Below are 15,662 nucleotides of genomic sequence, written 5' to 3'. Positions count from 1 at the left end.
AACAGTCAGCAGATTAACATTAATCCTCCAGCTTTGCTCACATCCAGCCAGACAAGAACAGTCACCGGACTAAGAACAGACTCCTTGGTCATCGTTTCACCCCTTGTCTGAGGAGGGAGGCCCCGATTGTTACCCACACTCTGCATTCCTGGAAGACCTAGCCTGCAATCAACAAGTCAGCCTGGTACCTCCATGAAAGTTGTGAAAGGCTCCTGCCAGCGAAGACAAAGGAAAAGAGTATAACTTAGATTCCCACTCCCTGCTGGAAACCCAGAAGGTCCATGACAGGTGGGTCTGTGCTCTTTGGATAGCCAGAAGAAGGAGGAGAGAGAGGAGAAAGGATAACACAAATGATGGGGAGCAGTCCTGGGGTGTGACTGATCCCGGAGACGTGTATCCCACATCACTGCCAAAGTGAAGCCCACCTGATCTGAGGGACAGAATACACAGTTTCTGAGAGAGTGCTTCGGAGAGGCTAAGAGATGAGTCTTGGGAAACTGCCAGTCATCAGTTGGGTGTCTGGCTCCCACAACAAGCGGCGCCTGAAGGGAGATCTGACACCAGACATGATCAGTCCGCCACTGGGGGACTTCCGCCATACCATGCACGTGGGGCGTGGTGGAGATGCCTTTGGAGACACTTCCTTCCTCAGAAACCACGGTGGAGAGGCAGCCAAACCCAATAACTTCTTTGCTCGAACTCTGAGGCATGTAAGGAGGAGCCCACTAAGGAACCGGGGCAGCAGAAGTAATGATGAGGCCTCACCCACACCGCCTGCCATCTCTCCTATCATCAAGAACGCTATATCACTGCCACAGCTCAATGAGGATAACTATGGGAACGATGGCTGCGGTGTAAACTTTGTCTTCAAGAGCACACCTAATAGCTTCTCTGACTATGGTAAGTAACCCCTGCGGTGGGTTGATTAGGTTGCCTTTCTTCGGGTGTTGTTATTAGTATTGTATAGCCCTGTCAATGTGTTTCATGCTGTACAGAAGGTAGGATTCTGCCCAGAGGAGCTTACAGTCTAAATTCTGAGATAAGGAATATAACAAAAATGTGGAGGCAGGGAAACCTAGAGAAAGGAAAATGTGTTTGTTTCAGATCCTCATGTTTGGGTTTAATTTTGGTAGTGAATGGAGTTATAGAGTTGTACCCAAGGATGAATGAAAATATGGCCTTCATGGTGTCACAGTTTTCTTAGGTTTTCGTAGAGAGAATAATTAATTCTCTCTCCCCCACACACGTACAAACACACACACACACACATACATGAATGCATCTTTCAGAAATGTCATTTCTGTATGCATAGTTCTGAGCAGTACTGAATATGTTTATGTTAAGCACACTGGACATCAAAAGATATCTTTCATAATGCGGCTGGTCTCTGTGGCACTTCCTGTGACTCCACCAATGGATGGTCAGTGGTCTTTTACTCATGACACAATCCTATTGCTTGCTATCCTGGCAAAACAGTACTTCAAATGAGGCAGTCTGGCCCTGATGTCATTGTAGTGACCTATAAACAACAGTTACTGACAGACTTTCAGAGTTATTCCAGGATCATTTTAGGCAAACATGTCCATACAAATGTTTAGGGCTTGAGGTCTTCTGGGGAGAGTAAGCAGGGTCTGTGTAGGTTGAGGCTTTCTGACTGAGAAGTACCTCTTCAAGGCTCCTGGAGTGTTTTCAAGTGTCCTTTTTCTTTAATCTCAGCTAAGTAGTAGCAAAGCATTTATGGATTTCGTAGATCTTATCCATGTCTTTGTAATGGATGCTAGAATGTATTTTAAATCTAATTATCTTATTGTGGCGATGTACAGGTCATGATATTTTAGTCCTCTCATTCAGTTCCAGCATGCAATTGGACATTCTGGAGCTATAATAAGAGGCAAGAAATAACTACGTACTCCCCACCCACCCCAGTCTTCTTAGTTCTCCCCAGTGGCTTTAAGTGGGAAGTTTGGTAACAAAAGAAGTGATAGAGTAAATGTTAAGATATAAAAGTACTACTGAAAAGTACAGTAGGTTACAAGAACATACAGCAGATACCATGAATGCTTACAGCAAGGATGGCCAAACTATGACTGCTGGCAGAGGCTCATGGGAATCGTAGTCCATGGACATCTGGAGAGTCACAGTTTGGCCGCCCCTGGTTTACAAGAATCCCAAGTAGTGCAGTTCTAAGTGGAGAGACCCCCTCTCCGTCTACTGTAGCCAATAGGAAGAAAGGTGTGTCTTTGGTTAGGAATTGCAAGCATGAGGTCAGCACAGTTCATAAGAATCATATATAATCTCCATTGTTACGGGTCCTACCAACTTTCACTTATTTTCTCTTGCTTCATTGTTTACTTTTTGGTACTATCCACTTTAAAGTGCTCCGAAGTTCGTAAATTTTCACTGAGATTTCTTAAAACAATACTACTTGGGAATAGAGAGGGAGACTAGTTGTGCAAGAGCTGGGCTAATGCATTCATGAAAGTTCCTTGCAATGTCTTGAATTCTCTACCAGATAACAAAGAACCAATTGGGCTTGGCAAGGGATCCCAAGCAAGCTAAGTAAGATATGCACAGCAGCAGCAGAGAGAGAAATTCTCCATCTGTTACTGGCATTATCCTCTGCATGAGTTAAATGTTGGTAAGAGGAAAAAGAAAAGAGTCATGGGACAGAGGAAGAGGTCTGCAATTTGATGCACATTCACTGAACATCGTAGAACTTAACTTGCAAGCAAACATCCTCAGGGTCAAGCTCCAAACCTCTCTCTTGGCTTTCAAATATGTATGAACGTGTAAAGTGATATTTAGTCATTTGAGGGCAGCCTGTCTTGTTGTCTTGGTCTGGAGGGATTTGTCTCCAGTGTGAAATGCCAAACAGGCAGCTGCTGGGAAAGAGAACTATGCATATTGGGAAAGAATCTGCAGCATCTGTGTCAGGGCAGACAGTGGGAAAGAGCACTATGGGTTTGGGGCGGAAGGCCAAGAGAGGTTTAGGCCTGGATTGAGGGGAGCATAAACCAGAGCAGACTAGAACTCCAGTGCCCTGAGCATTAATTTAGTACATTGAGTGTCCTCTTCAGGCAGCAGACCTGGTATTCTCCATTACTCAGAGCAGCAAGAGTGTCAAACCCAAATCCAGAGTTTAAATTTTTTGCTTTGGCACAGAAGCTGTTTTCTCTAACTGCAGTCTTTGCATATCTAGCGTAAACAGTTCACACTGCAGCATTTGCACTGAGGTGAGACTAGGCAGGAGGTGAATAGCAGCCTCTGTTGCAAGCTCCTGTTGCTGCGGTCCCTTCCCAGCGGCTGGACTAGTCTAGTTCTGCTAGCGCCCTGGCTCTCCTCAAGACGGATACAGAGCAATGGTGCCCTTTGTTGACCATTGTGAGTCATGCTGCGGACGCTCTCCCCCCCTCCCCCTCACTGCACCAGAGTGTTTTGCTTTATTCCTCATCACCTTTGGTTCTTTGCCTAGGCTGCTTGTAGCCTCAGAAGCTAAACATGCAGTTTGTGTAGTTATTGCTCAGGTCACACACATGCTTGTTGTATGGAGAGATTTGTTCTGCCCTTAGTGTAATGAGGTTTGCGAAAGAAAGAAGGATTTTCACGGAGGCATTTAGCTAAAGGAGTCAGGATCTACCTCAGTCCTTAAGCGAGTGGTTCCCAGGCTAAGTCTTGGTGCCATTACTGTGTGCAAAACTAAACCACCATGATGGACTGGGTAGGCAGGCAATTTAGGCATGCTGGCCAGGGAGGTACCAGGCACTACTGACTCCCTGCTGCATACCTACAGATAAATGTTGACGTCACCCTATGTCTTGAGTAAAAATGCATCAGGGTTTCATGGTGCAGGCATCTCTACTCCTGGCAAGCAAGGGGTAATCCATAAGGCATCCCATTTTCCAAAAAATCAAGGTCCCATCTCTGAGGCAGCATTCTTATCTGGGCTGTCCCACAGCTGCGAGAGTGATTTCTGTGCATTGTTCTAAGACCAAGTGGAGGAAATATATCTTTCTGAGTGTGTCTCCAGTTTTATTTTATCTTTAAAACTCCCCCAGCTGTCAGATGACTGGTAAATCTTGTCTTTAAACCTTATTAGCTGAAGGTGGGGAAGTCCAACGAGAAATGTTTCATGGCATAGCTGTAGAGAGCTGTTGCATGTTCTCTCTCAGGCATCAAATACTGATGCTGCTAGAGAAAATATGGCGATCAGGAAGAAAAATTGTTTTCAACAGTGAGAGAGATGCTCCTTGGAAATAGCTCATCAGCCAGCAAGATGTGGCTAATTTGCATATTTTGTTTGCATGCTATTAGCATAACATGCATGAGCCTGGCAAATGTGATTCAGTGGTAGCTTCGCAGTGTACTGTAGCCTTCTACTGAAATAGCAATCCTCTGTTGCAAAGAGGTTCTGACTAAGCTCTTGGAAAACTGGACTTAGAAATCATGTCAGTTGTCAGACATCATAATTTTGATCTTCATTTGACTTGTTTCCACAGTTTGAATCTTTAACCATTTTGCTGTCACGTGTGTTAATAGCCCTCTAGCCATGAGGGACGGAAGATGCTTCAAAAAAATGAAAGCTTTAATTCTCAGGATTATAACAAGAATGGGCAGGCCGCATGAAACAGTTTTGTTCAGTCCCAAGATAGCTGGACATTAATAACTAATCCACTCACATATTTTACAGTAGCTCAGTTGTACAACACATGCCTTGCCTGCAGAAGGTTATAGGTTCAATCCCTGGCATGTCTAGCTAAAGATGTTTAATTTCTAGAAATTTTGAAACCGTGGGGAAGAAATGGGGAATATAAGCAATACGTTTTTTTATCAAACCTAAATTCATTTCACATAAAATGCATAATTTATAATTTGTAAAATTATTTTGGCATATTAATAACAAAATTTTAAATGCCTTAATTTTCTGCAAGTAATATACCTAATACTTAAATAGAAAGAGCTGAAAACTTTGGTACCCTGCATTGGAAAGTGCTGCCTTAACACATGTATGTTAATTTTTGTCATCTGAGAGGTAGGAAGAATACATGTTGAAACCAGGAAAATAAATTTTGCATTAAAGACAAATTGAATTATTTGGGTAGAAGTAAAATCCATGTTAGAGCCTCTTGTGGCGCAGAGTGGTAAGGCAGCAGACATGCAGTCTGAAAGCTCTGCCCATGAGGCTGGGAGTTCAATCCCAGCAGCCGGCTCAAGGTTGACTCAGCCTTCCATCCTTCTGAGGTCAGTAAAATGAGTACCCAGCTTGCTGGGGGGTGAACGGTAATGACTGGGGAAGGCACTGGCAAACCACCCTGTATTGAGTCTGCCATGAAAACACTAGAGGGCATCACCCCAAGGGTCAGACATGACTTGGTGCTTGCACAGGGGATACCTTTACCTAAAATCCATGTAGTCACAGCGGGTAGGCATACCAGCATATTTGTATATTAAGCTTAGCCACTTCGCTCTGGTTGGACCTCACTTGGAGTAACGAGTTTAGTTTTGGGCACCACAACTGAAGAAACAGATAGAGAAACTGGAGTGTGTCCAGAAGAGGGCTATGAAGATGGTGAGGGGTTTGGAGACCAAGTCGAATGAGGAAAAATTGTGGGAGTTTGTCTGTTTAACCGGGAAAGAAGACGACAAAGACATGACATGATAGACATCTTCAAATATTTCAAAGGCTGTCATATAGAAGATGGAGCAGAGTTGTTTTCTGTTGCTCCAGAACTAATGGGTTAAAATTAATTCAAAAGAATTTTTGGCTAAACATCCGGAAGAAGTTCCTGACAGTTAGAATGGTTCCTCAGCGGAACAGGCTTCTTTGGGAGATGGTGAGTTCTCCTCTTTTGAAAGTTTTTAAGCAGGGACTAGATAGTCATCTGACAGAAATGCTGATTTTATGAATTTAGGCAGATTATGAGAGGGTGGGCAGGAAGGGATGTGCCAGTGTTTGTCTCTTGTGGCCCTTCCCCACATACCCAGGGAATTGCTAATTGCCACTGTGGGATGGTAGCTTAGGCTGGATTCTGGAGATTTTTGGTGGAGGGATCACTTGAGCATGAAATTGGGGTCACTGTGGGTGGACAAGTAGTTGTGAGTTCCTGCATTGTGCAGGGGGTTGGACTAGATGACCCTGGAGGTATCTTCCAACTCTGATTCTATGAATCATTATAATGATGAAAATATTGAATTCTTTAATAACATATTATCATACACAATTTAAATAATAACCATATACATACACACAAAGAAAACTTATAATTACCTAATGCTGTTGATTATCCTACATAAAAATATTTTCTGAGTAGAATCTTGTCCTTAAAAGCAGTGGTCCCCAACCTGTTTATCACCGGGACCACTCAACGCCTTTTACTGAGGCCCGGTGGGGGGGGGGGTAGTTTACTCCTCTACTCTCAACCACTGCCCTAGCGCTCTCTGATCACTATGGTAATGTTTAAACATCCCTTCAAAATAAGATACAGACACGCCACAACAATGGTGTGTTGTAAAGAGCTGGGGGGGATGAAGTAAAGGGCCAGGGGGGGGAGAAGGCGTCCTTCGGGGCCCACCTCCAATTAGTCGAAGGACCACATGTGGACCGCGGCCCACAGGTTGGGGATCGCTACTTAAAAGCATTTCATTCATTCCAGAAGATAAACTGTTTTAAAGTATTTTTCCCCAGTGCTCCCCTAAATTTCCAATTTTCCCATTGAAAACTTGAAAAAAAATTCTATCAGACCTTCATATCTTTATCTCTAGCTGCTAAAGGATATCAGGGGATAATGCTTTTCTATCTTAGACTCTGGGGAGTCATAGTACATTATATTGACCTAGACTGACCAATGGTCTGTTTTAGCACAAGGAAGCAAAATGAATTACTTAAGGGACCATTTTTACAAAGGGCCTTATTATAATGGTGTGGGTAGGAAAGAATGCTTTAAGGAGTGACGTAAAGAGTGTATAGTATATACTGTTTGTTGCTGTATGTATTATCCTATTATCCTATTATGTAATTTCTGCATAATTGAATGGGCCATGGCAATACTTTTGCTTTGTTTTGCTTTGTTCCAGAATTTTACTTAGGTTAATTTCCTCACTCCTAATCTTATTATATTGCTGATTGGATGTCCCATCTTACTGACTGCATTGACTTACACTATGTAATCTGCCCTGGGTCTCAGTGTAAGAGGCTGACTATAAATAATGTAACAATAAATAAATGTGTTTTATGTTTCATATATGCCCACAGCAGGATCATTTTCCTGCACTCTGACTTGCACTGAGTTCTTCCTGTGGCATAAACTTTTTTCACCCTCTCAATTTCCTTGTGTTTTCAGGACTAGAATCTGGATTCTGCACCATCCCCCGTGCTCCTCGCTCAGAGAAGACCCAGGACAGTTCCCACACTAATGAACTGGCTCTGGCTCGCTCGGACTCCTTGCTGTCTTTCCGCCTTGATCTTGGTCCCTCGCTTATGAGTGAGCTTCTCCATGTCATCAGCTTCCCTGGAGACCTCTGCGGCAAAGACAGGGGAGAGGAGGAAAATGAGGAAAGCAAAACCTCAAACAGCAGTGAGACCAGCTCTCCATTTCATCTGAAGAAGAGCACCTGGAAATCAGGGTCATTACATAATAATTGTGAAGAAAGTAAAGTCTCGTCAGGCTTTTGGAGTCACTCCGAAGCTAGCTTACCACTAGGACACTCAGTATATAACAATGGAGATTCTCATTCCATAGAGTTGTCCCAGGAAGGGTCACCCTATTCTAGGGAAAAGAGCCCTGACCCAGGAGCAGTAGCTGCTAAGCAAAAAGAGACCCACTGGCAAGGGCACCAGAATGACTGCAACATAGAAGCAAGAGAATTTGACCATGCCACCCAGGTTCTAGCGTCCCATTATGGCCCAAGAAGCACATACCACAGCCTGCAAGAGCAGGAGGAATCAGGAAGCCAGGAGAGCCCAGATGCCAATGCATGGTGCCGGACGGCAGGCATGGCAGTACAACAGGCACACAGAGCTGGGTGGCACCGAAGAGCAGAGGAAGAGGAGGAGGAAGACGATGATTTCTCAGGAGACTGTTCAACCACTGCCAGAGATGGACACAGTGATTCCTTTGAATACGTTGATGAGGATGAGGAAGATGAAGTTAAGGTCTGAATAGCCATATGTGCTCAGTTGTGACTTCCCACCAGGCTCCCTAGAAATACAAGAGCTAAAAGAAGCCATGATAGTTGGCACATTGAGGGTGAACTTCCAGCGTTTGGAGAGATTTTTATTTTTACTTCGAGATTTTTTTTTCAGAAGATGTAAGCTGGCAGGTGAAGGAAAAAGCTTGTTTCTCTGTCCTCCTCCCCACCCCCCTCTTCTTGAGTATTTTAAGAAAAAGACCCAGAAGCCAATTCCCGGTTGCTGTCTCCTTGCTGCCCCCTCCTTGCAGGTAGCGTTTAAAGACTCTAATGAGTTCATATCCTCTTTTATCCCTATTGGCTGTCTGGCTGCTACTGCAGCTTGTGCCATGAACCCTCTGACAGAAACTCTCCTTGATGAAAGAAGAAGCCATGGGACCACCAGCAGGGCCCTCTGCATTTGTGGTGCTCAGTTATAGGAAGGAAACAGTGAGAGGAAAAGGAAGATATTTGAGGTGTAGGAAAACTAAGAAAAACTGCAGGATGTGAACATAGCTACATGTAGCATTACTCATTTAGCTCTCAGGAGATGCCTATTGCCTGAAGTAAAGATCACCAGGGCTGTTTTTCTGTTCAGGTATACAGATATCAGACTATTCAAGAAATTCCCCCTCTTTTGCTTCTCTGGGAACATCAGAACTGGTTTGAACTAAAAAAGTTGAGTACTTCATCCATTTCTGCATTTATCAAAGTCCAGGTTAGACCAGGACAATTTATTTTGCATTCCGGCAAAGAAAAGTTACCCAGGTCTTCTGCGACTAGTGACCCTGAACCCATTCCAAGATCCAAGTCACATTCATTCCTGCTTCAAAGGAATGCACAGGAATTCAGAAATCTTCTGTGTCAGCTGGAAAGGGTATAGGAATCCAGTTCTTAGAAAAGCTTGCAGAGATCTTCTTACACTTGACCCTGGATTTCCTACAGCAGGAATAGATAAGGTAAGGCCTGGGCAGTGCTGTACTTCCCATTTTTGCCCCCTGCACTACCTCCAGGGCAATTCAAGAAAGCATAATGGTGATACAGCCCTAGGAGTGGAGGTTTTCAGGGAGAAAGGGGACATGTCTGGATGGAGAAGTCTAGAACAAGCCTTCTCCCTTGAGGCAATAAATTATTGATGTGACCATTTCCACCGAGGGGTATTTTCAAAGGAACGCCTCAAGCAGAGGAGATCAGTGAAAACTAAGTCTCTTCAATATGTGCCCAACCAGAAAAGACTGATTGGACAGGACCGTGAGACATGAGATGTTTCCTTAGCCCCAGCAGCAAGTGGAGAATCAGACTTCTAGTTCATCTTCCCCAGCTTTGCATATTTTAGGAGGTATTCACACACAGCTCTCTGCTTTTTTTCACCCCTCCCGTCTGCATTTTTCCATGATCAAATCATCAAATGTTCAAGAAACTATTGAGATGAGAAACAAAACGGATGAAGCGGAGGCCAGATAGCACGCTACTGAGGACATCCCAGCCACAAGGAAAGAACTGTGCCATGGTGCTTAATATGGCTGTTAGCAGAAACCAGAATGTAGCAGGGAATGCATTTGATCTATACAAATTAAGTTTAAAAAAAGAAAACCAACAACAACCAGGAATTTGAATTTGTCTTGATCCAGTTACTGAAAAATGTTTCTCTAAAGACTGTTCATTGGCAGGGGGCAGGGGTGGAGATTATCTTGTTCAAACATCAAAATACCCACATAAGCAGATTGTCTGTGAGGAGGTTCTGAGTCCTTCTCCCTAATATCAAGGAAGGGTGGTAGTCAAGGAGCAATGTCTGTAACATTCCCTGTTCTTCTTTTTCCAACTTTGGTCCAGCAAGATGGAAAACATTGGTTTCCTCTCAGCTGTATACAAAAGCACACACCTGTAGGTTTAGGAACCCTTGCCTGGTTTCCTCATCTCCTTCCTGGTATCCCCTCTGACCCTGGGGGTATTGGATCACAGCGCTCAGTGTTTGTTGCCAGGCTGGATGCCTCTGGGCAACGTGGTGTCTCTGGAATGAGGCAGTTTGCCCAGTACTCACACAGAGAGGTCTTTGTGGCAAGGCAGAAATGGCTGGGAGGTGAGGTCACAGCGTTGGTCTGTCACAGCACTCTAATTGTTCAAAACTGGCTGTGGCTGGAGGGAGCCCATTCCTGCGTTCGCTCAAGCCCATGAGAGACATAAGGTGGGTGGTAGCAGGGGAGAGGAAAGCAGGAAGTAACACGAGGAGCATAAACGCTATCGAAGAAGCCCTAGCCAACATACGTTGACCTTAGCCCCCCGCCTCACCAACAGGCACTGTTGCAGCCACTTTTCAATAGCAGCTCTGGGATATACAACACATAGCTGGCTTTAGTTCCAGGCTCCGAGCTGGCTGTTACGATGGCTACGGTTGGATTGTTGGAAGTGTGATCTAAGAAGGGAGGCTACTGTACAATCCAGAGCCTTCAGATGGATACAGGAAGAAGGGAGAGGGAACCCTTGTGTTGCCCTCACTTGCAAATCTCAGCTCTTTCTAAATTGTCAGATAAGCTTCAAACCAAAGATCCTGCCCTTCCCCCTCCTTTGTATTCCTTGCAGTTATTATTACTGTTCTCATTATTACAAATTTTTATATGTATGGTTTGCTGCTGTGATGGCTCTTTTCTGGGGATTTTGGCCTTCTGAGACTTGCCGGTTCTGCTGTAGGATACCTAGGATTTAATTGCCCTTGCTGTAAATTTCCCACCTCTTCTAAGATGGCTGAATTGCCTAGCAATAGTTTCGTTCTTCCCCAGAAAGTGGGTGTTTGGGCTCAGGTTGAAGGCATGATTAATCACTCTATGAGATTCCCATCTATTTGAGCTGTGTTCTTCTGACTAATACTTGAGGCGCCAGAGGTTAGTCGTGCAGATAATGAAAGCAAGAAGAAAAGAACATCCTTGATTCTTGTAGCAATGCAGGCAAGAAAATTCTGTTCTCTACTTCTCTAGTCAGTCTGGTCCACAAACGTTAATGTAATCTCTGTTCCTGTCTATCTGGCTGACACATTAATAGCCCACCCTTTTTTTAAAGGGGTTCAAGGTTTACCTGATACTCCCCCTCCACCATCATAACAACTCTTGTGAGGTAGGATGAGAGAGAATGACTGACCCAGTGACATCCAATGAGCTTTGTGATTCACTGAGAGTTTGAACTTGGGCATTCCAGATCGTAATTCACTATTGTAACCAGTATAGCACACTAGGTCTACCCTTCCCCTGCATCGTAGTGCTTGTTCTTCTGGTGCCAGTGAGTTCCAAAAGACAACATTGATGTTTTTGAAGTCACAGAGGCAGCTTATTCCCACCTCAAGTTCAGCCTTCCAGTCTATTGGTCCAAGTACATCTGATTGGTATTTGCTCAAAAATTCCTTAGTGTATGTTTGATACTGTTGTTGATGTCCACGGTTTACAGAGGAAGAAGTATGTATATACTGGCAACACTTTGGAACAAGATATGAAATAAGGCAATGCATACTGGTGCTAATCATGACCTAGTAATGCTCTTATTGCTTTGTCCTAATGAACAGTTTCTGATGGTTCATCAGGTGCTAGATAGTTTTGGAAGCAGAGGATTACACAAAGGACGCAAGTGGCGCTGTGTTGGTTCACAGAAAAATTCAAAAAACAAAAGTCAGGTAATGTGTTTCATTAAAATCAACAAAAGCCAGAGGTTTTGTTCCGTAGCAATGCCACCACTACCTTCTCAGCTTGAGTAAGATAAGGTATGCCAAGGTTGAGTTAATGGCTAATCTGGCTGGAATTTTCCTAGAGATAAACAAAAGCCAAAGAAGATTCTTTCCCTTTGTGTGGTTCACAGCACATTTAACACCCAACTGCTCATTTCTATAACATGCAGTGCCTGGTACCAAAATGAGGTTGCTGCTGTACCAGGCAAGCCACCAACCAGTTTGATTGAAACATGCCAGTGTGGTCATAACTGAGGTGCAGAGTGAACTGTTATTGCTTAGAGATAGCATTATACTTAGTAGTTCAGAAGCAACATGAGCCCAACTGTACAAGGGGAAATTAAAAGGCCAGCAGAAAGAGCATGAATGAGATGAAGGGTATGCTGGCATCCCACACTGGAATCAAAGCTTTCTTTTCTTTACATAAAAGGAATTGCCATTTTCCTCTTATTCACCTGCAACTTGCTGAAGCAATATCATAATATCAGCGTTATGTCTCCCAGTTTCATGCCAACACAGTGCATCCTTCCATTGTAAGATTTCTTCATATTTTTTTTATTTTATATAATACTGCCCTCCAGGATTGGCTCATAGTGCTGTGTGGCAGTAAAATCACAATAACATAAGTTAGTTAATAAACTTAAAACCTTTAAAGCCAGAACCCATAACATTCCATGAACCAGCAGTAGTATCCGTATAGGTCTTTTGTTTCTGACATACTTCCCATTCAGTGATGTTTTTCATGGGGGTGCCCTCCATTGGGGACTCATACGATGCTTGGCAAAAGGGTACCATTTTACAGGCCCTGCAAAACTGTGGCCGTTCCAGCAGGGCCTGGATCTCCTCAGGGAGCTCATTCCACCAAGTAGGTTGAGGCCAGATGTACTTCCCTGGGGCCAGAGACTGCCAACAAGTTGGTATTTGCAGAGGGCAGTGCTCTTTAGGGAATACAGACAAAGAGGTGGTCCTTAGGTACACCGGGCCAGGGCTGCAAATAGCCTTAAAGCGAGTTCTGCTTCCGGGCTGCAGCCCAAAGTTCTTATGCAATGGGAACTATGGAAAGAAAGTTTGCTTGTTTAGAAGTGACAGTGGGAGGAAGCTGCCACCCCTACCCCATTTAGAGTGTTATCCCTAGATTTCCTTTTTGTACTGTCAATATTTGAAGTATAGTGACAGAAACAGCTCACAGGAGGCAGTCCTCTTTCCTTGAAGGTATAACTAGCAGTGCTCAGGAAGACAATATGCCTGTTTGAAGGAGATAATCTTGACTTTATCCTTCATGACCATGCAGCTGAACATGCCATAACTGACCCTGTTGGCAAGTGGTCACTTTTTCTAGCCACTATATCAGCTTGTAATGGTGACATCATCAGTGAAAACTAGGATCCTGTTAGAGAACATTGAAATAAAGACAAAAGAACTGTTTTTTTTTTTAAACCTCCAAAAATGTCAAGGTAAGGATGACTTACTGTTGTTGAAACCAAAAGACCAGACATATCAATGAAAAAGAACAGGGAAGAGGTACCTAGGCCTGTGGCTTCATTATCACAGAAAAATCATGTTAAATTCTGTAACTATTTTAACATACAGAAATGCAGCATTCCATATTATGCAAAGCTGAATTCAGATTCCTGTATCAAGTGTGCAAACTGAGTCAACATTGGCTACATTCAGTGGTTTAGCATAATTTATTCTGTTTCTGCTGTAATGGAAAAGTAGGTTGGTAGGACATCGAAGCTGCATAATATGATTAGTTGAAAATGCTGTTCAAGTCTTTTGGCCTCATCCAGCATTACCCACATGCTTTTTTTTCTTTTGCAGCCATAAGGAGTAAAAATCTTGCTTATTAAAATGAGACAAACTGCAATTTGTGCACAATATGAAATTCTGATATTGTGCTAAACTAGCATGGGATTACAAAATGCCCAGTATGCTTCCCTGCCAGTGATATTATTTCAGGCTTCATAAGGAAGAGTTCTGAAAAAAGAAGGAATTGTGTCATGGGCCTATAATACATGTGCACCATGCATTGTTACGTAGGCCAATGAGACCAACCAGAAAAATGCCAAGGATGAGGGGATTTTTATGAAGAACTTCTAAAACTTTCAAGAAGGTGTAAGTTAATTTTCCACCATTTTTTCTTGCATCCCACCTCTGGGTGGACCAGCCTAGTCACTGGGGGAAATGGTGCAGTTAGTTCAAGCTGGAGATTTTGGATACCGTTATAGAAGAGCAAATTGTTAGTGATAGTATATTACATTTTGGCCAGACAAAGACACCACCATTTGAATGTTACGCATCATAAATGAAGTACTTTGGGTTGGGGCAGGTTGTCTCATTAATGGTAAAGGAAATCCCTGACACTGATGTACCACTGTTTTGGGGTAGAGCTTATGGCAGGGTTTTTTTTTTCCACTTTAGAATCCAATGTTAACAAGAAAGTTCACTGAATATAGTTAGCCCTGACCTGTAGCTGTATTCTATATGACATTTATTCAGGCTTTAACATCTTCCTGACATACCTCAAGAGTTAGACTCACAGACACATTGCTGGTAGAAGCTACATCAAATTGGTTAGAAGAGCCATATATGTAGAAGAAAGAGAAGGACCTTTACAAAAAGGGCAAGTAGCCCCTGTCTGCTCTATTCAAGTCAATTCCCTGATTCAAACTCATCCCTCAGATCTTCCTTTTCAGCTCTGCACTGCCCTGGACTTCACAGCCAAGCAGAAGATGTGAAACTTCTCCATCAGGGAAAAGTGAAACTAATGATACATTTATTGCAGGATAGAATGTCATGGTACATATAAAAATAGAATCCTTTATGGTCAGTTTGGGGAATGAAAAAAGTGTAACAAATCTCCATTGGGAGGGAGTTGGGAAATTCTATTGGGGATAAGAAGAGAAAAATTGTGACTTTATGCCTTCAGTGTGCCTTCCTGTGATTCTTCTCCTGAACTAAAAGAGGAACTGGGGGAAGAAGAGGGCCAAAAGAGTTAGCCAGTTCTTGCCTTGAGTAAATCGGGATGGATGTGGACCCTGGAGAACAGACATTTAGGGAAATGCTGCTCTGAGACAAAGGAACTGGGGGTTAAGGATATTAGCTTTAAAAAGCTTTCCAAATTCAGCTCTTCTGGTGTTACTGCATTGCACAAAGGAAGTGTTATGGGCAGGGAAAAGACTCTTCTATGAGATTGTAACAGTTAACATCTGCTAACTAAGGAAAAAGCAAGTGCTAGTTTCTGCATTTTGTACCTCCCTTGAGTGGACGGTTGTTACTGGTGAGCAATCATCTCACCAATTGAAAGTGAAGGGCTGTACATGATCAGCTCACCTCTCTTCACGAGTCCCCCCTCCTCACCTCAGTGCTTAGGAGGGGGAAGGGTTAACTTCCACAAGACATTGTAGATCCCTGATGACACCCAGGGGAAGTTTTGGCAATGAGCTTTGAGCGGCCACCTGTGTCATACTGCTGTGGCTGGTTTTTGGTTTTGATTTTCTGCGGGGTCTAGTCTGTAAGTGTCTCCTAGGTACTAGCCTTGTCAGCCTGCCTCTTCCCTCCGATGCAGGGATACCATGTTTTACAAATTCTTGGTACAAATCCTGAAGATCCTTATTTCTGTCCCAGTTGTGAGTGAGAATGATTAGCTCATGAGAGAAAGTGACGAACCCTTACAAGTCTGTACAGACAATTCAGATGCATCTTACTGGATTTATTCATCTGCAGTTGAGAAAGGTCCACAAATCCACTGGGATTTGATCCTCTACTACAGGGGTAGTCAAACTGCAGC

The 15,662-nt window shown here is 43.5% G+C and overlaps 1 protein-coding gene and 1 long non-coding RNA gene across 2 annotated transcripts in view; one reads left to right on the top strand and one right to left on the bottom strand.

Annotated features, from left to right (window-relative positions):
• Positions 1 to 22: 22 nt before the first annotated feature.
• CDC42EP1 (CDC42 effector protein 1) lies at positions 23 to 13,302 on the top strand. Its single transcript, XM_077339583.1, has 2 exons — positions 23 to 900; positions 7,338 to 13,302. Exons 1-2 carry the CDS (start codon positions 483 to 485, stop codon positions 8,153 to 8,155), a joined length of 1,236 nt encoding a protein of 411 aa, XP_077195698.1. The 5' UTR covers positions 23 to 482; the 3' UTR covers positions 8,156 to 13,302.
• The window catches only part of LOC143838375 (uncharacterized), a 15,963-nt gene continuing 13,485 nt past the window's right edge, over positions 13,185 to 15,662 (bottom strand). Inside the window, exon 3 of the long non-coding RNA XR_013231374.1 lies at positions 13,185 to 13,259. This is a non-coding gene — a long non-coding RNA (uncharacterized LOC143838375). The remainder of the gene's footprint in view (positions 13,260 to 15,662) is intronic.

This window comes from Paroedura picta, chromosome 5, assembly GCF_049243985.1.
Source record: "Paroedura picta isolate Pp20150507F chromosome 5, Ppicta_v3.0, whole genome shotgun sequence".
Lineage (NCBI taxonomy): Eukaryota > Metazoa > Chordata > Lepidosauria > Squamata > Gekkonidae > Paroedura > Paroedura picta.
Note: the sequence above shows the minus strand (reverse complement) of the source record. Positions and strands in the feature narration are given on the sequence as shown.

Bases quoted from the DNA above. Each gene is read 5' to 3' on its own strand.
- CDC42EP1 (XM_077339583.1), top strand. From the start codon at position 483: ATGAGTCTTGGGAAACTGCCAGTCATCAGTTGGGTGTCTGGCTCCCAC. The intron at 901-7,337 runs GTAAGTAACCCC...TTGTGTTTTCAG, and splicing joins TAATAGCTTCTCTGACTATG to GACTAGAATCTGGATTCTGC.